At 40.3% G+C, this 21844-nt stretch overlaps 1 protein-coding gene across 2 annotated transcripts in view; it reads right to left on the bottom strand.

Annotated features, from left to right (window-relative positions):
* Nucleotides 1-11417: 11417 nt before the first annotated feature.
* Nucleotides 11418-21844, bottom strand: part of GLRB (glycine receptor beta) — a 76593-nt gene continuing 66166 nt past the window's right edge. Inside the window, exons 8-10 of one of the 2 annotated variants that reach the window (XM_066574680.1) lie at nucleotides 20951-21103; nucleotides 15368-15660; nucleotides 11418-12223 (exon numbers count right to left, since the gene is read on the bottom strand). In XM_066574680.1, the coding sequence (XP_066430777.1) occupies nucleotides 11927-12223; nucleotides 15368-15660; nucleotides 20951-21103 (743 nt within the window). In that variant the 3' untranslated portion in view covers nucleotides 11418-11926. Of the gene's footprint in view, nucleotides 12224-15367; nucleotides 15661-18903; nucleotides 19028-20950; nucleotides 21104-21844 lie in introns of those variants that run through there. The other variant, XM_066574681.1, reaches the window with a different exon arrangement.

Here is a 21844-nt window from a genome sequence, read left to right on the forward strand (position 1 = left end):
TCCAAAACGGTACCAGTGGAAACTACAGGACACGCTGCAAAAAACAAGCCCTCACACAACTATTTTAAAAATATTGTTTTTTTTTTAAAGTTGTATAGCCAAATATATATATATATATATATATATATATATATATATATATATATATATATATATATATATATATATATATAATTGGCATGGCTATAATTGTACTGACTCACAGAATAAAGTGATGTCATTTTTGTTGCAGTACGTACACTGCAAAAACCGATTGAATAATACAACTCATTCTGCAAAAAACAAGCCCTCACACAGCTGTCAATGGACGAATAAGAGTTATAATTTTTTGAAAATAGGGAGGAAAAAACAAAAAAGAAAATGTAAAAAAAAGGCCAGTCCTTAAATACAGTAATCTGAGGAATATCATAGCAGCTCTTAATCCAGTTCATGGAGACTGACCTCTTTCTTATTAAAATGTACTGATAGAGAGTGTCAGGTCTTATGTACCGTTAATACTTAGATGATGCTGACAAATGACGGTACTGACGGTACTGTATGTTAATGTCAGGCGTAAGGCTTAAATAATCTGAAGCAGAAAATGTGATAATGTCTACAATGATGATTGACAAAACCAAAGTTAATTTGAACGGATATGCTGAGTTTGGATCATTACTCTTACACCATATGTGACTGATACTTGACATTGCTTCAAGACACTGTCAGACGTCAAACCCCGTAAACAGGTAAACTGGCAATATAATCTCAGCAACACATTTCTTCTCTGCAGGCGACATCTGACATAATACAATGTGCCTGCAACAAAAAAAAGAACTCGAGAAGATTGTTATCTGAACACAATCAGAATAAGATCAGAAGCAATTAAATGTGCCGCCTCCATAATTAATCAGAATATTTACAAGAGGGACATTCAGTCTATTTTGAAGCTAACATTGATGTTTTTCTTATGCGTGTGAGTCATGAATGCCTATTGATTATTGCAATACTGTGATGTTAATATCTAAGGCATAAAACTTGAAAACACTTTTCTGAAAATTTCATGCATCTAAATTACATACAACTTGTAAAAGAAAACATGCATCCACTTTGCCAATCATCCCCAAAAATGTGCTACTATAGATTTCTTCCTTATTGTCCACTTACATCCATAACTCTCTACAATTACTTCTGATTACTGGGTACTCCTTGAGAGACTCTAACTTCTCCCTCTTAAATAAATCCCAAGCATAAGTAAAGGATGTGAAGAGAACTCTATCCATACCTATAACTTTCTTGACAGTGATACCAAGGCCCCCAAATCTCTGCTTTAGGGCTCATTCAGACGAGCGCTATACACGTGCATTAGAGGTGCTTCTCTAGGAACCAATGGTTTTCTACAGAAGCGTTCACATGAACGATTGTTAGATGCTCTGAATTTGCGCATCTAACAAAGAGAGGACATGCAAGTGCAAACTCGCAGATCAGCTCCGTGGTGCGCGCAAAGATAGGACCTGTCCTATCTTTGCTGCATGCTTTCCATACACTGCTATGGGAGCTGGAAAGCACGCACCTCGGATGTGTGAACAGGCTACTTCAAGTAGCTGGAATTAGCCTGTTCACACGATCTTTAGAGCAATGTAGCCATGAGTTTTGCGAGCGGCTATACTGCGCTTGGACAGCAGTCATGTGAAAGAGCTGTGGAGATGCTGAGCGTTCTAGCTAACTAATGCATAGTGTCTCTAGCTCAAGGAAAATGGAAACACCAATCGCTACTGAAGGGAGCAGAGTTTCAACTTAATAAGAGGAAAGAGCGCTGGACCAGTCCTTCAGACGGTTCCACTTCATTAGCAAACCATGCTAATAAATTTTAAGTTTTTTAATAAATGTTATGTTTAGCTTTATTCATGGTACATTTTGTTATCTCATTAATGGTTTCCTAAAACATTAGGGTCACACATATTGGAGCATAAAGATATCCAGTCACCACTGACCATTAAATCAACCCTCCAATCCCGGACAAACCCAGATGGCCACACCATGTCTATAGCTCAATGGACTGATATGAACACATCCGCAACATTTAATGTGGGCTGTATATTGAGAATTACAATCACAATTACTTTATAAAGTACTACCAACCTAAAAAAAAAATATCATTTCTTTTCGCAGGAACTGAAAAAAAATCCCCTATTTTTACAACCTGGCAAGAATTTACAGATGTTGGCGACCCTGGGCCACAGGTGCAAAATGAGTAGAAATCCCTTCCATAAAAAAGGTAGTGGCCTTAAAACCTTCTTCACACATTATGCTCCTGATAAAACCCACTTCTGAAAAAAAAAAATATATATATATATATATCCAGAAATTCTTCAAACTATTCTAAATGTCCAAGACCAGGGATGTCCTACTAAGGCATATTAATGTGATAGGGGGAGGACTGAGGACGATTCTATTATAGAGAGTGGAGAGCTGTTCCAAAAAGCAATCCTCGCTCTTGAGCTCATTCATTAATGCATTACTCCTCTGCCCAACATTTGCTGACAGCTTCCTCTGGTAATAACCGTTGATCATCAGGCAACCGTACACATGGATAGAGGATGTCCGAAACAGACAGCTTCTTTAAGAAAACGGTTGGCTCATCATATATTCCGTCCACCGAGATATCAGTGAGATAAGACTCCCTACCGTACATCATTATCTATCCATCATTCCTTATGTGCTCATCTATTGGTTGTTGTGACTTCTCAAGGCTGTGAAAGTAATAATCCAAGTATTGCGTGTATTGTCAATGTTCCCTTATTGTATGACAGACCAGAAAATGCCTTTTTCTTATTAGTTTCATATAACAAAGCTGAAAAGCTAGAACTAATTTTTCGCTCATAATCCTTCACAAATTCTTACCATACAACATTTCTTCCGAAATCAGATAAGATGCAAATGTTTCTGCAATTTGGCAAATATTTAATCTAGTCAGGCAACAGCCGAGCTGTTCCAATGTTTTGTTTTTTTTAATTTACTGTTGATGCACTTTGATAAATTCTTTTCTTAGACCAACATGTCAATATATGAAATATTTAATTAAATGTGCGCCTAAGAACAAACCACAGGCACTGAAATGGGAGGTTATTTTTGAGCGTGTATTTAAAAGTATGTCGGAATCTTAAGCAAATGACAGTTCCAATAAAACTAATGAAATTAAAAATGGTATTCAAACAGCTAAAACAACATGGATCTGTCAGTACGTCTATTTGTAGGCATGAAGGCTGGTTTCTTGTTGCTTGAAAGGAACGTTGGTCATTGATTTTTCTAAAACGGTTCCTGCCTATTGATCTTACTTCAGCTAGACTTACCACCAATTCTTTTTTTTTTTGGAAGAATGACTCCCACACATTATTTATTATAGCCCTCTATGAAGTAAGGCTAAACTGAAGCAGCCATGATCACTATGAAAATTATCAGCATAATGTCTATGCTCTCTCCCACACATAGTCACTCACCAGTAAATTAAAGGATCTAGCTGAAGAAATGTATTTAAGTGATATTTACACCTTAGACATCTATGGCATATCTACAGATATGTTATAAATATCTGATAAATGTATGTCTTAACTATGGGCACCAATACATATCTCAAGGACAAGGAAGCTTCGACTACCCGGTGAGGTATCTGCCAGCCACCAGGTGGAGAGTGAATGGCCACTCTGGTTGAAGTGAATGGCGAAAGTGGCCCATATGTGCAGCCACCTTTATGTTTATTCCACACCTGAGTGCGATGGTCATGGAGGCAAGACGGGGCAGGGGTCTCCTGTTCTGGAGAAAGGTGTCGGTTTCAAAGGTGGAACCCACATTTATAAGACATTTATGGCATATCCTATGTTAATACCATAAATGTCTAAAGCGGGAATGCCCATTTAAAGCTTTCTTAGCATACAAAAAGGTGAAAACTGCTTTTCAATACCTACAGTATACTGACCTATTGTTTGAACTTCTAGTGTGGGATTAAATCACCCACATCAATTTTTATACATAAATGTAACATTTAAGCCACTTAGGATGCAGATATTAATGCAAATGTATTGATTTCCCTGTATGTGAAATCACAATGACGACCCTGCACTTTGAAATTCAACATTGGTAGATTCTATCAAGCATATAGCATGGACCATAGAAGGTCTGTCTACAATGTCTTTGCAAAAAAGGTCAAATCTTGTAAGTACATATGTACAGAGAGAATAGAGGGGTATTCCAACTAAACAATGTATAGCATTATCCACGGAATATGCCATACATCTCTGATTGTTGGTGGTCTCATTTCTAAGGCCTCCAACGTTCAGGAGAATTCCCGTTCTCCGACCTCTGTTCGCCAATGTAAAACTGCCGGTGGTCACTTCATGCAGAAGACAAAGTGAAGAGCTGACCATAGATTTAATTTACAGAACCAAAGCCAGAATGCACAATCCTGCCTGTGCGCTGACATCATTCAGCCTCCTCATGAGGCATCTTGTAGGTCTCAACCACCATCCATGGAAATGTTCCCATCTTAAGTGGTTCAATTTGAGTAGTTATTTCTGTGTTCGCATTGAAGTACATGGTAATTACTCCCTAAAAGCTTTCTGTAAATGGTTAAAAAATGAAAACATCATAGCAAGCCAAAACTGTCTGGGGGGTATAACATGTACAAAAATATAGTTTTACTGTAGTAAATGAAGGAAAACGTATCTGTAGACTACAGTCCATAGGGTTTACAATGAAAAGCAATCTGTACATCTACAGTGTGTTGTAGATTTCACCCATTGAAATTACAATTGTAACATGTGGATTTGCCATGTATAGCTGCAGCTTTTGGGTTAGTTATAAAGACCGACCATATGTCAGTGTGGGAAGGGGCAAGGTATACGCTATGATGGGTAATGTAGCACAACCTATTGAACAGCTCATCAGGTATGGTTCATTGCCATTAATCAAAAAAAGAGAAGTATGTCAGAAAATAGGAACGCTGCTCACGTTTCCCAATACAAAGGAAAAAGCATTCTGTGTTGGGGAGCCTACAGGTGACTGGAGAAATCGGTAATTTCATGGATAGATGACTGAATGAATTGAAGAAACCAGAAAACGGCTTCCACTGCTTTTCCAATCAGCACTGGAAAACTGTACCATGAAAATCGGATTAGTATCTATCTAACTTTTCTTTTAAACAGCACCCCCCACCCCACTTTGATTATAATCAAGGGGTCGTTGGGTGTAGTTTAAAAGAAAAAAGATAAACGATTTCTAATTCTAAACAGACCAATAATAAAATGCACCTACAATCCAAAGGTGTTCTATCCCTTTACTACACGTTAGAACATTTTTTTATTACAGACCAAATTAAAACCCTGCCACTGAGTAGTCATACAAATAATGGAGGGCGAGAGAGAGAGTGAGCTATAAAAAAAATCATCTGTGCTTTGTTCTGACTGCTCTCAGGATCTGATCAGATTTAGTTCAAAAATTAGATCCCATTGGAGTGCAATGAATTAAAACCCTGCTGTTACCCAACAGGATATTACAGGATTGTAAACGACAATACATTCATCAGCATAATGGCAAAGTAAATCCAAAATGTTTAAATCAGATTAAAAATATTTTTTTTCCAATGGACCAAAACTGTAATTACAAGGCAAGGGTCTATCCCCGTTATAAAATCTACAGCTATGATCGGTCTTACTAATTGACAACTAGAGGGCGCTGATGTATCATGTGGAACTCAGATGTGAGCTGCAAAACCAGAATCCACGGAGCGGATGTCAGAGACATCTCAGTAATTGTACGCTACAAAGGAGACTATATCCCTCCTTTTAGATTTAGAATGTAATTATGGGTGAAAGATCCTCGGCTGTTATTAAGTAGATGCTCTTACAATTTTTAAAAGATACCTAAATATTTTTTATACAATACCAAAAATATGAAAGAAAAAGCATTATTTTACACATTTGTATAGTGCATACGTATTTCACAACACTCTACATCACTTGATGTCCCCATTGGGGCGCACAGACCACGTTTTTCCTATTAGTATGTTTTTGGAGTGTGGGAAGAAACCTAGAGTACCCAGTGGAAACCCACGCAAACATGAGGAGAACATACGATCTCCTTATCGAACAGTGCTACCCACTGAGCCACCATGCTGTCTACTAGAATTCCCAGCACTATAAATTAAATACAACTTCTTAAAGAACTTGGAGGGTGGAGGCTTCAGCTGTCATGGACATTAGTCAATGTTTTGTTTAGTAACATCTCTAACCATAGTGCAAAGGATTCTCAAACTCTTGAATACAATTTTAATGGGATTGTGTGAAAACAGCACCACTCTTGTCCGTGGAACGTGTCTGGTATTGCAGCTCGGATCAATTCACCTTAACAGGTCTGAGCTACAAAAGCAGACATGGCCCATGGACAAGGCAAGCACCGTTTCTGAAAGGAAGCAATCAAGTTTTCAAATCTCATATAACTCACCTAAGTCAGTCTCCGCATATATTATATATTACATGAGCCTTGTGTGGCAGAGAGGGTTAAGACAGCAGAAATGCAGTCCTAAGCTCCCGCTCACGACCTGAAGGTTGCAGGTTCAATTCCCACTTGGTTCAGGTAGCTGGTTCAAGGTTGACTCAGCCTTCCATCCTTCTGAGGTCGGTAAAATGAGTATCCAGCTTGCTGGGAGGTAAAGATGACTGGGGAAGGCAATGGCAAACCAACCTGCAAAAAATGTGACCCTAGGAGTCAGTCATGACTCAGTGCTTGCACCAGAGGACTTTACCATTATATATCCTGTTAATATAAGGACTGTAGTGAAGAGATTTTTTGAAAGAACTTCTGCGGCTTTCCCATTTATCTGGATGGGGTTTACAGAAATCCATGTACTTGCTGTCAAAACAACCCCATTCAGATGAATGAAACACAGTTTAAGTTAAAGAATCTTCTACAACAAATCTGTCTGTGAATATTAGGTGTGCCTTGCACAATATTGCATTTCTACGCTAGTCTCAGCAATCCATGGTGAACACTCTGTATTTCTCTAGTTATTGTTGGAGTGGAATGGCTTGTTTAGAATGTATGATATTTGGATGGGTTAAAACTAGAGATGAGCGAACGTGCTCGGCCACGCCCCTTTTTCGCCCGAATACCGCGAATTCCGAGTACTTCCGTACTCGGGCGAAAAAATTTGGGGGGCGCGAGGGAGAGAGAGAGGGCTCCCCCCTGTTCCCCGCTGCTCCCCCCCGCACCGCCACGCCTCTCCCCGCCCCCCGGCGCCCCCCGAATCTTTTCACCCGAGTACTGAAGTACTTGAAAATGGCGGTACTCGGGCGCGTAAGTACTCGAAACGAGTACGTTCACTCATCTCTAGCTAAAACACTGGCATTTTACTGTATCCATTTAATGGATAATCTTATTGTGAACACTTGTATATAATCTATAGCTTACAAGGATGAGTCAAAAATTATCCGCACTCTATAGAATTCATTTTAATCAGCTTTCAAAAAGGACAAATATATTGATTTTCAACATCATCTCTCTGCTTTTCAATCCACTTTGTCCATCTCTCAATTAGCTTTCATATTCCTTTATTACAAAATATGTTTTAGGCTGAGCTGTGAGCCACTGCTGTCTTTACCTATTGAGCAGACATAAATCTTAGTCCTCTTAAGGCTTCTTTCAGGAGACCAAACAGGTGACAGTCCGATAGGGCAAGATCAGGACTGTAGGGAGGATGCTTTAACACCTCATAACAATTTTTTTTAGAGTGTTGACAGTATGGGCAGCAGTATGCAAACATGCATTGTCATGCAACAACTCAACAAGTTTGGATAGCAGTCATCTGTGCTTTGTCTGAATTTTAGGCTTCAGCTCTTCAGTTAGCATCTCACTGTAATGAGCACTGTTGATTGTTGAACCTTTTTCCTGATAATGTTCCAATACTAGCTCTTGAGAATACCAGTGTCAATCTCTTTCATGATTGACATTTGCAGGAACTTTCCTTGACCTTCCCTAACTATTCATAGCCAATTTTGTGACAAAACACTTTCTGTGCACAGAGCCTTTGATAAATATCGGCACCAGACACACCCTCAGACCACAGAAAAACTAATCACTGTAAGCTGCTCTTCTTTCATGCAAATCACAAGTGGGGAAGCCATTTTACCTTACACTGCAGTTACAAATTACCTAACAGAAGGTGTTCAAACCGGCACACCAATTACTGGGAAAACAGTGACCTAAAACGAAAAATTTTGATAAGTCAGTGCAGCCAACAAAAGTTTTCATACAATTGGAGTGTGGATAGATTTTGACTCGCCCTCTTGCCAGAGCAGTTGTTATTATTGTGGGCAGCACGTACAATGTCTGTGTTTAGGCTTTTGGTATTTTGTGAAATTCAACTTAATTTCTTCCTTAAATCAGGTCTATATGTGATAATGTGAGGAAAAAGCTACTGATAAGAAACAATTAGGAATGTTTGCCTGGCTTATCTGATCTCTGCTCATGTAGATATCGAAGTCTACAAAAAGTTTTTACAAATATGTAAAACTTTGATGTCTTCAAAGATATTTTTCATCCAACTTCCAATGAAAGGATGTGAAATACAAAACTGGGACATCACACATATCATGTGTCAAGTGTGCTAGATATAGTCACATTTGGGGGTGACAGTTTCAGATGTGTCAAAACCCTGAACTGTGATTAAGGAAAGATCTCTGTAGTTCAGTTGCCTTTCAGAGTACTTTTGATCATAGAAGGAGATTTTGGAAGTAATTAGATGCTAGGTTTAGGCAAAAGACTGCATGAAACTAACAGACAGGAGTTATGTTTCAAGACTTTGTTCTATATTCTGTAATTATCTGAAGTACCTGAGGGATCTTGAACAAGCAAGATGTACAGAGCTAGCAAATGTTAACTTGACACTTAATGCATCAAATAAACAGTTACTGCAAACATTAAATTGTTACTTAAAACATCATAAGCCATTGAAAAGCAGGTAGAAAATAGGTATTCCAACCTCTGCGACCCGCATCTACCTCTAGTTCTGCTCCCGCTGCCCCCTAGCGTGAATGCAGTGGCCAGGGGCAACTGGGTGACAGTCCCTGTGCTGAACTAGTGTCAGAGACCTAAGGAAGGAGGGACAGGGAACCAAACAGGTGGGAACCGTGCGACGATGAGAACAGGGAGAAGCAAACTAGAGAATTGTCAGGAGCAAGGTCTAAAAAACAAGCTGAGGTCTAAGCACAAAAGTCAGGACACAGAATGCGGGTGTAGTCAGGACTGAGTCAAAACAAACACTGGCACAGAGGTCTGGGCCAGCAGGGTTTATATGCAGACTCACCCTGCCCAGAGGGGCGGGGATAAGTCACTTGATGCCTTGAGGGAGTCATAAAAGCACCTCCCCCCGACGGTGCTCACTCACCCGAGCACCGCGCAGCCGACAAGCAGACTGGTGTGCGCGCGCAGGACGTGAGACGGGCCGCCAGCCGCCGCGACCAGCCACAAGAGAGGGGGAGCCCCGAACACAGCCGCAAGCCTGGGCCCCAGCCACAGCAGGAGGAGCAGCTCACACAGACCGGACACCAGCACCCCCAGTGGTAACCCTCCTTCTAACAACTGAGATGTCAAATACATGGAGACCTAACCTAATCACTTTTTATATACCTGGTAAATACTTATTTATGTATACTCATTTTTGTTTTCTTTTTAGTAATATGTTCTTGCATTTAAATGTTTTGGTTCATCTGATGTACAATTAGTCTTGATTGATATGCAATATGCTACGATTGTATAATTACATGAAGGATGATTTATCTTGTTTTGAAATTGGAAAATTTAATTAAAAACCATTGAAACAAAAAGAAAGCTAAAATTCTGGGTTTTTCATATGCTCTAGCACTTGTGTTTTTGCTGCAGTGTTTAAAGCCATAATGTATTACGCAAGTTCTTTGAAAAGAAAGGGTTAAATCTCCCTAGAAAAGGCTCACTACCAGGAAATATTGCTATAAATACTCCTTGCTGTATTATATTTGATGGACCATAACGTGCCTCATTGTCTCCAAAACGGAATGTGGTCTTCAAAGCCCTAGGTTGCCTCACCAGAGTAACTGCCGATTGGTGATGCAAAGAAGCCACAAATTTAGCCAAGCCAGGGTCAGTACCAGAAGGTCAAAGTACATCAGAGTCAAAGGGTTATTCCCAGGGTCAGAGAGCAGAAGGACCACAGAATCCAGGACAGCAGACAAACTGGTTGTCAGGCAAATGGGTAATCCAGTAGAGTAATCCATCAAACACAGGAGACAATCAATATCATGAGGATAACACACCAAGTAGAGAGACTCAATAACTGGCAAAGCAGATGAGAAGAAGACATTTCATTAGAGTGACAAGCATTCTCACAGGCTGCTAAAGAGGAGCCTTGATTGATCTGCTAATCTGTCAATCAGGCGGAGCCAGGAGATCTGGAAACACCCAAACTAGGGTGAAAAAATTCACACACTCACACCAGGATGATTATGCCGATTTGTCTGGATGGTTGTGCACTTTACCTATATACCACCCAATCAATTTGCTAGTGCCACCCCCAAAGAGCAGGTATGCGAATGGGTAGACACACCCACTCAGTCAAACTCTGCACTCACTGAGGATTCCAAACTGAACAGAAAGTGAAACAGAAGTTTTATAAGTTTTTTTTTCTCCCCACCCTAATAGACTTTACAATTAAAGTCTAAACATTCTTTATCTCTTATTTCTCATGCACACAGCCACAGAATGCATAGATCTTTAACCCTTTCCAATCCATTGCCTGACGTCTTCCTACATTCTGATTGAAGCTCGTACAGCTCCAATGTCAGATGTCGTCCGACAGGGTATTCTTACCATCTATTGCCAGCCACTCCACTGTTGGAGCCTCTCTGGTGCACACACAGTGGCTTTAGCCAGCAGATGGCACCGTTGTATAACAGCAAAAAGAGAAAGCCGTTTAGGAAACCCTGAATCCAAAATTGGATTGAAAAGGGTCTAACAACTCTCATAAACGGTCATGTGAATATATTGTATCTTGCATCTTCTATATGGAGGCATGATGAGTTCTCTCTCACTTACACCATATGAACCAGAGAGGAAATAACATATTGGCATGCTTAACTGCAATGCTGCACTACTGCGGTATATGGTGCCTCGGGGACAGTACATATAGGTTTTCAGAGTGCACCAGCCTTTAGCTTGTGTTGTGGTTATCCTCCAAGATTGTATATATATGTTATACATTTTATATCTGTTTAGCTTATAATAGATATCCGCTGAGACAGATTCGATTTACAGTTTTTAATATATATATTTTTTTTTACACATCAGCTTTTAGCTCACGCAAAGGATACAGCGCAGTTTCTTAAATAGATTATTTTACAAAAAATAGTCTTTGATCATTTATCTTACACCTTGACAGGAGCCTTATAATCTATTTAATTATGAAGTCAGTATATTTATATATATAGGATATGAAGAACTGTACATTTTGTCTGGACACAGTGCAATCCAAACGCATATATTCTTCTCTGAAATGAATAAGGGTTGATCTTTAAATACTACATATATTGATCTATGGTTTGAATGAGGCTTAACGTGCACAAATCTCTTTTTGAAAGCATTTCATAACTTTTCATGTTAAAATAGTAGAGGTTTGGGGGGGGGGGTTATGTATGCATTACTCATAACTGTGTTTATAGCAGAAACCTTACACTTATATACATCATGTTAAGCACAGACATTGCAGTGTCATGCTTCCATTTAAAAAAAGCCAATTTTCATTACAACTGCATGGCATCTACAATGTAAGATATTGCTTTGCAAATGTAGACAAGATCACAGGTTGGCTTTAAAGAGTGTGAGAGTAATGGCAACTTGTGTGAACTCAAAGTGAGAAATCGAGTCATCATAAATATACCAGCCAATATATGACATTAAAGAACAAGAAGCAGAAAGGAAAAAGCGCCCTTGAGTAAAGGTCAATCCGTTTGGCTTCAGATGGAATGACCGGCTTGGGAGGAGGCGGCTTTTTATTGTTCTTCGCTTGAGATTTTCCCAGCCCGTTGTTGACTTCAATTGGTTTTCCATAACAATCATAATTGGACAATTCAAAATCTCTGGGCAAGCTTCCAACAATGCTGAAGTCATTGGATCTCAAATCGGATTTAGATGTGCAGACTTTTTTGCATCTCGTTTCTGCAACCTGGGAATAGTAGACAGCAAGCTAAATTATTGATCTAACAATGTGTGAAATAAATACAATTTCTGCCTTTTCTCCCAGTATACGCTTACTTGTGTAACCCTTTCTACTTGATGTTTAATACAGCTCTGTACACTGACAATCCCACTATGGCAGTTGGGAACAATGCGAACAGAAACATTCTCCATAAAACTCTATGAAATGTACTATATAGAAAATGTCCAACCATACCAGGATAAACGCTTCATCTCAAAGCAGCCTCCAAGGGGAGGCTACTAAATCTGTAGAGGTAACTGAACCTCTGACATTTCCGATGTGCAAGGAATACAAACCCAGTGAAGAATTGTCAAAGAAAGTTCCTTGTGTTCTCCACACATTAAAGAGGACCTATCACGTTCTCCGACAAGGGGAATGGGCTGCAGACCTTTACAGCTGCGTTCCCACTGATTCCATCACTATTTTTAATTTGGGCTTTAGCTCCCAACCCCATTACTTTCGGAGCCCGGAACTGGTCTACTGTCAAGTAGGCGACTTTTACTTCCCAATTTCAATCAAACCAATATCATCAGTCAGCCACTGACACTGGGTGATGGAGACCACACAACTCCAGCAGATTACTGTCGGGCTCCAAAAATAACAGAAAGCCCTTGGCAGAAAGAGGAGGGGGTGCTAAAAATCAAAATACGCTATCTTTTCTCCTTAGGGAGAGCACCTAGAAGATGAGTGAGGAGACTTATAATACCATTTATGCTCCTCTGGGTAATATGCAAATAAGGGAGATCGAACAATACCTCTGCAGCGCCACCTATTGGAATAGTGTTCCTGACCGATGTCACAGGCCTCTCGCTAGCCAAGCCAGAATCCTACTGCACACTGAGAAGGGGGCAAACACCCCAAAACAACTGTCTGTGTATGGATTCTGACTTGACTTTCAATTCCCAGTCATTGTTACAAGGCTTGTATAAAGAGTCTAACATTGACTTGCAGGAATGCTGCCTTCCAATAGGTGGCACTGCAGAGGTATTATTCCACCTCCCTTATTTGCAAAATCCAAATGGCAATGATATCAGTAGGGACTTGGCTGAAAAGGTATACAGCTCATTCCTCTTATCAGAGGATGTAACAGATCCTCTAAGTTTTTAATCCACGTATTAAAAAACAGAAGTGATGACGTTAGACTTCTCTTAATCTGATCCAACATTGTATACTCCTATACAGCATACATTGTGTCTGACGGCTGAACTACGTTTAGATAATACATTTGCAGCACACTGATTTAACATGAAGTATTTCTGCTAATTAGAGATTTGGATAGAATGACGGTCTACTTAATTTCAATTTTTTAGCTTATTATTCATATATAATGATACAACATGTGATAAAGAGCTTGTTGGCAATGTCACAATTGTGAAATATGCTCTGCTATTTTATTACAGGTGCTTATAGTATCATAAATGTGAGAAATGGAAAAACTAAAATCAAGGTTACTATATTAAATATGTTGAATAAATAACCTATGTAAGGCAAGGTTCACGTTTGTGTCAGGCGCTCCATTAGGAGCCTCCATCATATTGTAAATGCCTGAAAAATAGCAGAACAATGCAATTTTTTTTTTAACCCCTTAATGACATGGCCTATTTTGGCGTTGAGGACCAAGCGATTTTTTGGTATTTTTCCATCTCCATTTTTCAAAAGCCATAACTTTTTTATTTTTCCGTGGACGTGGCCGTGTAAGGGCTTGTTTTTTGCGTTGCGATCTGTAGTTTTTATCGGTGCCACTTTTGGGTATATAGACAATATCGTAAATTTTTTTTTTTTTTTTTTAAAGATAACAGGGAGAGAAAACGCATCAATTCTGCCATAGATTTTTTTTTTTTTTTTTTTTTACAGCGTTAATCATGCAGCATAAATGACACACTAAATTTTTTCTGCGGGTCGGTACGGTAACAACGATACCAAAATTGTTATATTTTTTTTAGGTTTTTACACTTTTTTGCAATAAAACCCCCTTTTTTTGGAAATTTTTTTTTTCCTCTATAGCTGCATTCAAAGTCCTGTAACTTTTTTATTTTTCTATGTACGGAGCTCTTTAAGGGCTTATTTTTTGCGAGACGAGCTGTAGTTTTTATGGGTACCATTTTGGGAAATGTACGGCTTTTTTGATCACTTTTATTGCATTTTTTGTGAGGCAAAATGCTAAAAATTAGCATTTTGCCTCTGTTTTTTAGCGTTTTTTTTTACGCTTTTTGTCGTACAAAATAAAAAGCGTGTTCAACTTTTTGTACACGTCGTTACGGACGCGTCAATACCCAATATGTGGGGTTTTAGTTTTTTTTCCCTTTTTTTATGCTAATATTAGAAAAAGCATAAAGGGGTTTTTTACATTTTTTTTTTTACATTTTTCTTTTTTTTACACTTTTCTTTTCTTTTTTTTTATACTATTTGAGTCCCTCTGAGGGACTTACATCACTGTGCCTATGATCGCTGTCATAAGGCATGGCAGAGCTACTGCTCTGCCATGCCTTATCGCTTGTACAGCGATTATAGGCACAGGCAATACAGGACGCCAGTGTCTGGCGTCCTGTTGCCATGGTGACAGGCCGGGCTCTCGCGATAACATCGCGAGTTCCGGCCGGAGACACACAGGGATCGCGATCCCTCTGTGAACTCTTTCCCTGCCGCGATCTACTTAGATCGCGGCATGGAAGGGGTTAACAGCGGCGGGCGCATCTCCGATGTCCCCCCGCTGTTGGAGCGGGACGCCGGCTGTGACTGACAGCCGACTCCCGCTGCGGGATAGCGCGGGATCACATGTGATCCCGTGCTATCTCCAGGACGTACCAGGTACGTCATGTTGCGGGAAGTACCAGGCTGCCATGACGTACCAGGTACGTCCAGGAGCGGGAAGGAGTTAAAATGATGGAAATCATGATGGAAACCTGACAGATCCCATTACAGTCAATGGCATCCATCAGGTTCCATTGGCGTCTATCATTTAATGAATCCGGCACTGCCATCAATTCTATTTTTCTGTTTCAGTGACAGAACAGAGAACCAGAAATGCAGATGTAGATGTGGACCCAACGTCGTCTGTAAGAAACAATCAAATCTGTCCAAGTGGTCATTTTATGTCAAGAAGTTACGTACTTGCAAGGTGCTGATATGAACTGGTGTACCAGTCCCATTCACTGTATTCTTTTTCGCAGCATTGGGCCCCTTTCCATCGGCTTGCTCGGCCTTGGCAATTTTGCTCTTCTCTGCTTCGATCCTCTTTGGGCTGTTCAGGAAGACCTGGACTACAGCATACTCAACCAGGGAGGCAAAGCCAAAAAGAAGGCAAGTAATAAGCCACACATCAATGGCTTTCACATAGGACACCTTTGGCAGTTCTTGTGCCAGGGTGGTGCACTCGGACGCCAAGCTCAGCACTGAAAAGATACCTGAAAAGGAAACAGAAATAATGTACAACACATTTGTATTTCTAGTAATATGGTGATTACATTTTTTGTATCACTAAGTAGTAGCAGTAAATATAAATATTGGTCTTTATCCTACGGGCTAACAGCATATTATCTTTCACACGCAGGCCAATTTCAAATACACTTAATTAAAGGGGTGTACCGGTGATGGGGCTTTTTTTTTTTAAGCTTTCACCATTCACTAGCTAGGTAAAAACTGATAGATCGGTGGGAAGTGGGGGGGGTGTCAACCACTAGGATCCCCACCAATCCTAATAATGGGGGGACCTGTGCCCCCTAGATTTTACAGTTCATTCGCTCATTTTTGTAGTGTAGAAACAAAAACACATAATTGAGTCATACGCTATCCATTTAAGAGTTAATATATCTTAATTGATACCACAATATTAAAAACTATTATTTAAATACACATATTCCAGACCTCCCTAAGGAAGGATTATGAAATGCGCAAGGGGCTTGTATGGATCGGTTTGTGGGTATGCATACTCTGGCATCACCTGGATGTATTAATTAATACTGCATTTTCACTGTATTATAGTTTACTTAAAGGGGTTGTCTCGCGAAAGCAAGTGGGGTTAAGCACTTCTGTATGGCCATATTAATGCACTTTGTAATATACATCATGCATTAAATATGAGCCATACAGAAGTTATTCACTTACCTTCCCTGCGCTGGCGTCCCCGTCTCCATGGCTCCGTCTAACTTCAGCGTCTAATAGACCCATTAGACGCGCTTGCGCAGAAGGGTCTTCTGCCTTCGGGTCTGTCCGGCAGCAGCGGCGTTATGGCTCCGTCCCCTTCTACGCGTCATCGCGTAGCTCTGCCCCGTCGCGTGGCTGGAATCGGCACACGTGACGGGGCGGAGCTACGCGATGACACGTAGAAGGGGGCGGAGCCAGAACGCCGCTCGTGCCAGACCGAGCCGAAGGCAGAAGACCCTTCTGGGGACGCCAGCAACGGAGTGGGTAAGTGAATAACTTCTGTATGGCTCATATTTAATGCACGATGTATATTACAAAGTGCATTAATATGGCCATACAGAAGTGCTTAACCCCACTTGCTTTCGCGAGACAACCCCTTTAAGATCACCAAGTTTGAATAGTGTGATGCCTTTTCTGTGCATGCGACAAACATATCTATGAAATTCACCTATATATGCCTGCGCTTGCTGGACTACCAAAAAAAGTTATACTCACCTAGCTGCCGCCGTTGGGTCCCTGGCGCTGCTTTTCGGGGGTCTGGGCAATTCTCAGAGAATCTTTTGCTAGTCAAGGGGTTTGAGGACCCCGCCTCCAGCAAGAGATTGCTCTGATTGGCTAATCCAGCACCTGGATCCACCAATCACAGCCATTCAATTAATGAATAGCTCATCCAATCAGAGCAATCTCTTTCTGGAGGCGTGGTATTGAAACCCTGTTACTGGCAAGAGATGCTCTGCAGGCAGAGACCAGCGCCAGGAAGGCTGCAGGGACGGCGCCTAATAGGGAAGTATTTGATTTTTTTTTTCAGCTTCCTTGGCTGCGTTATCAGCTGTGCTCAAAACGCTGGCATAACGCATGGCAGCGCTGCTGAAACTGCAGAAAACGCTGCGTTTACTGCAAACGCCTGTGTGAGAGAGGCCTAAAGACACAATTTTTTTTCAGAATTTTCATTTCCACTTTTCAAGAGCCATAACTTTTTTTATTTTTTCCATCAAAACGGTCATATAAGGGCTGGTTTTTCGCGTCGCGAAGCCTAGTTTTTATAGATATCATTTTTGGGTGCCTATAATGTATTGTTAAATGTTTATGATTTCTTTTTTAAGAGCAGGGAGAGAAAACACATCAATTCTGCTATTGTTTTTTTTATTTTTTACAGTGTCAATCAAACAGCATAAATGCTCAATACATTTTTTTATGCAGGTCAGTACGATTGCAGCAATACCAAGAACATAATCGTTTTTTAGGTTTTTCCACTTTTGCAAAATCACTTTTTCTCTGGAAATTATAATTATTTTTGCATTGTTGCATTCAAAGTCGTATTACTTTGTTATTTTTAATGGATGGAGCTCTATGAGGGCTTGTTTTTTCCGTCACGACGTGTAGTTTTTATTTGTAACATTTTGGGGTACATATTTTATTGCATTTTTGAAGGCAAAATTAATAAAATAAGCATTTTGCCTCCGTTTAAACCGTTTTTTGCAGCGCAGGATAATTAGTGTGCTTGAATTATAGTACAGATCGTTATGGATGCGATGATATGTGGGGTTTTTCTTAATTTTTTTATTTTTTTCATACAAATAGGGAAAAATGAGCAAAAAGGGTGGTTTTTTTAAAATGATTTTTTTAAAGGTTTTTTTTAACACTATTTCTTTAGTTTTTCTTAAACGTAATTTATGTCCCTGTAGGGGACTTGTAGCATAATACCTATGATCGCTATGGTAAGGCATTTATATCCCACCTCCCCTTTTTGGATGGGTGACGGTGATTGATGTCTACAGATCACTTCCAAAGCCCATCCCCGTCGCCTAGTAAGGGGGAATTCAAGGAGGGAGGGAGGGATGTCAGCTCAACTTTCCTAGTGTCCTGAACGGCAGCTGATAGATACTGGACAGCCAAGGGACACTTTATCAATCTCTTTATATCTCACACATATCATCGGAATAGTCCTATATATTATGACACAAGGCTCAAAACCTACGATGGCCCAACAAATATAAAAGTTAGGGCCATAAAACCATCAAGAGCACAAAGCTCTAAACAGTGTTAGCAATTTATAGAATATCCAAAACTAAACTGGTTCATGTTGTACAGTATAGATGACATCTGGATCCGAAAGTTTAGTGAAAGCAAAGAGAATTGCTGTGAAAAAGGACAGAGCATTCATGGACTTGATGGATGACCATCTAAGCTAGAAGGATTGGACACGGTACTTGCAAAAGACGAAAAAAAGCCAAAATTATTTATAGATGAATGATGATTACATTCTTGTATAAAACGCACAGATGGAAATGTTATTGACCACACTAGTACTCCAACTCATGCCACACTTTGTGTTCTCCCCTTTCCCTGTTGATGAACTCTCTATAAATGAAGGTCATTCAGAAAACTTCCTTTGGGAATGATGAAGAGGTTAGAAAAACAAATTCAAAGACAATCCCTGGACACCGAAAAGAATGCATGACCTTTCACCGAATAGTAGAGGTAAGTGAGAAGACAAATCTTACAGTTAGATGCCACTCCTTAATGATGGGTGATGGTCATGTGATGATTTCCCTGGCCCATTGATGTCCCACATGTAAAGAACGTATGTCAGACACACAGATGGAAATGTTTTACATATGGAATGATCTGGGAATGAAAAATATTGTTAGTGAAAACCGATGAAAGGATTACCAGCCTATTTCACAATATGTTAAATGAATGCATTAGGGTCCATTTACACGATACGACTGTCGGGCAAACGATGCCCGACACTCATCCCTGTGTTTTCTCGCTCACATAGCGGCCAGCAGGGTGGCGGGGTAGTGCAGGAGATTTCTCTCCTCTCGCTCCCCCGCCCCTCTCTATTGAGATAACACAGCAGCAGTTCACTACTGAACGGCCGCTGTTTAAACTGAATGATGAGCGATGAAGTTCATCGCTGATCGTTTATGCTACATAAACGATGAGCTCATTGCTCATCATTCAGTTTAAACAGCCGTTGTTCAGTAGTAAACAGACGCTGTGTTATGTGAATGGTGGGGGGCGGGGGAGTGAGGAAAGAAATCTCCTGCACTGCCCCGCTCCCCTGCCGGCCGCTATGTGAACCAGCCAGCTCTGCTAGCTCCTGTGCAGAAGCACGGGAGCAAAGAAACACAGGGACGAGTGTTGGGCATCGTTTGCCCGACAGTCGTCCTGTGTAAATGGACCTTTAGTAATGCCCCATTTACATGGGATGACTGTCGGTTACATGATCTGCATGAGCGGGTGACTTTACCGCTAGTTGTTAGCGCTCGTGCAGATCGTTTAGACAAGCAGATCTTTGCTGAATATCTATGTGAAGTGTTTAAATGCAGCAAGAAGTGAGCGAACCAGGAATGATTTTTACGCTGGTTAAAAGTGAGCGAACAAACGAAAAGTAAACAAATAGCATATGATGGCTTGGCATTTAGATGTAATGATTAGCGCGCATTTTCATTTGTCTGAACGAATTTTGCGTGATAATCATCTCATGTAAATGGCCCCTTAAGAGTTTTACGAGGTTACTGGAAAATTGGACCTTGGAATTACACTCTATGTTATATGAAGGCAAGCTCAGCAGGGATTTAGGCCCTGCACAGCTCACTGATAGCAGGTAGATATATAGGAAAATGTAGTCATCCCTACTGCTAGGGTATTGTGGCAAGTTGGACATATAGGAGAAATATAAAGTAAAATAAATCCACATTACCATTGTCTTCTTAAATAAGGCTATGTTCACTCTACATTTGTTCTATAGGTCCGAAGTTTACTTTGGGGCGAGTATTTTCTGATGTAGACCTCTACCCTATGCCACTCAGTGAGATAGGCTACATTGGCCATTGACCACAACACAAAAACTAATTGTGTGGCATGAATTTTCCATTTCTGTGGCGGACTACTACACCACAATATAGAAAAGCAAAGCAATCTGCTGTACTTTCCTGTATAGTAAAACAGAATATATATGCTAGTGTATACCACCCTGATGGTGTCCAAAAAGATAGTCTTTTCGCCTCAAACAAGTGGAATGGGGGCCATGGCTTTATTTGACATTTTGAGTTAAGAGCTTTCCTGATGCATATGGCCAACATGTTCGCTCAGATGTAGTGTGAATGCAGCCTAAACTAGTATATGGCCAACATGTTCGCTCAGATGTAGTGTGAATGCAGCCTAAACTAGTATATGGCCAACAGGTTCGCTCAGATGTAGTGTGAATGCAGCCTAAACTAGTATATGGCCAACATGTTCGCTCAGATGTAGTGTGAATGCAGCCTAAACTAGTATATGGCCAACAGGTTCGCTCAGATGTACTGTGAATGCAGCCTAAACTACTATATGGCCAACCGGTTCGCTCAGATGTAGTGTGAATGCAGCCTAAACTACTATATGGCCAACATGTTCGCTCAGATGTACTGTGAATGCAGCCTAAACTAGTATACAGTTGGTATTGAAATAATAATGCACCGCTGAATGAATGATCAGGAATGTAGGAAGCCAAAATGACTTATTTGTGCTGGATGATGGATACAAATACACTTTAATATAGATTACCTAGTGGTACTCGGGCAGCACTAGCATCAGGGTTGATCCAGAAAGAGAGCCAAGAAAGGACAACTATAAGCAAGGTAGGAGCATAGACACCCATCATATAGAATCCAACCTGTCGTCTTAAAGTGAAGATGACCTCTACGCAGGTGTAGTAGCCTTAAAACCAAAGAAAAAGAAACACAATTAGGCTCCTTATATGTTATTTTTAACAATTTAAGGCTGTATTTACACGGACGATATTCTTACGCGGGTTTAGTGCATTTTAGCAGCATGTCCTATTTTCGTGTAAGTCTCCAGAAGACTAGTACATGCAGATGTGTGGTATGTGCTGTACGATGCAAGCTACACCTGTGAACCCCGGTGCAACTCGCCATCAGCTGTGTAAATACAGCCTAAGAGGTTAATGATGATCAAAAACGAGAAAAACATGAAAGCAGCATCTCCACCAAATACTGTAGTGAAATCCAGCATCGGATACGAGTGATTAGTTTTGGCAACATCACAAAGAGTTGTAATGTTGCCAGAGTAACGCTGCGGCCTCTATTGCAACGCTAAACTTATTTGCCAAACTTTATAATTATTATTAAAATAGTAAGAACACAAAACACTTTATCAACCTTTATTACTGCAATGAACCTAAAATGAGGCAACTCTGCAAACAGACCTGATTAAAAACGCCCTACTACTCACTTGAAGAGCCACTTGCAGACTATAATGAAACCCATCTATAGTCTGATGGCAGTCAAGGGCGTAACTACTGCCGTAGAAGCCATAGCGGTGGCTAGGTGGAGGAAGGTTATTAAAAATATATATATAATAATTGTATCTCTTTCGCCTACAACATGCAGCTAAAAACTGTTCCACTTGTTCTCCTTTCTGTCCTACAGCTCCTGCCTT

This window comes from Eleutherodactylus coqui, chromosome 7 (assembly GCF_035609145.1).
Source record: "Eleutherodactylus coqui strain aEleCoq1 chromosome 7, aEleCoq1.hap1, whole genome shotgun sequence".
In the NCBI taxonomy this organism is placed as follows: Eukaryota; Metazoa; Chordata; class Amphibia; order Anura; family Eleutherodactylidae; genus Eleutherodactylus; species Eleutherodactylus coqui.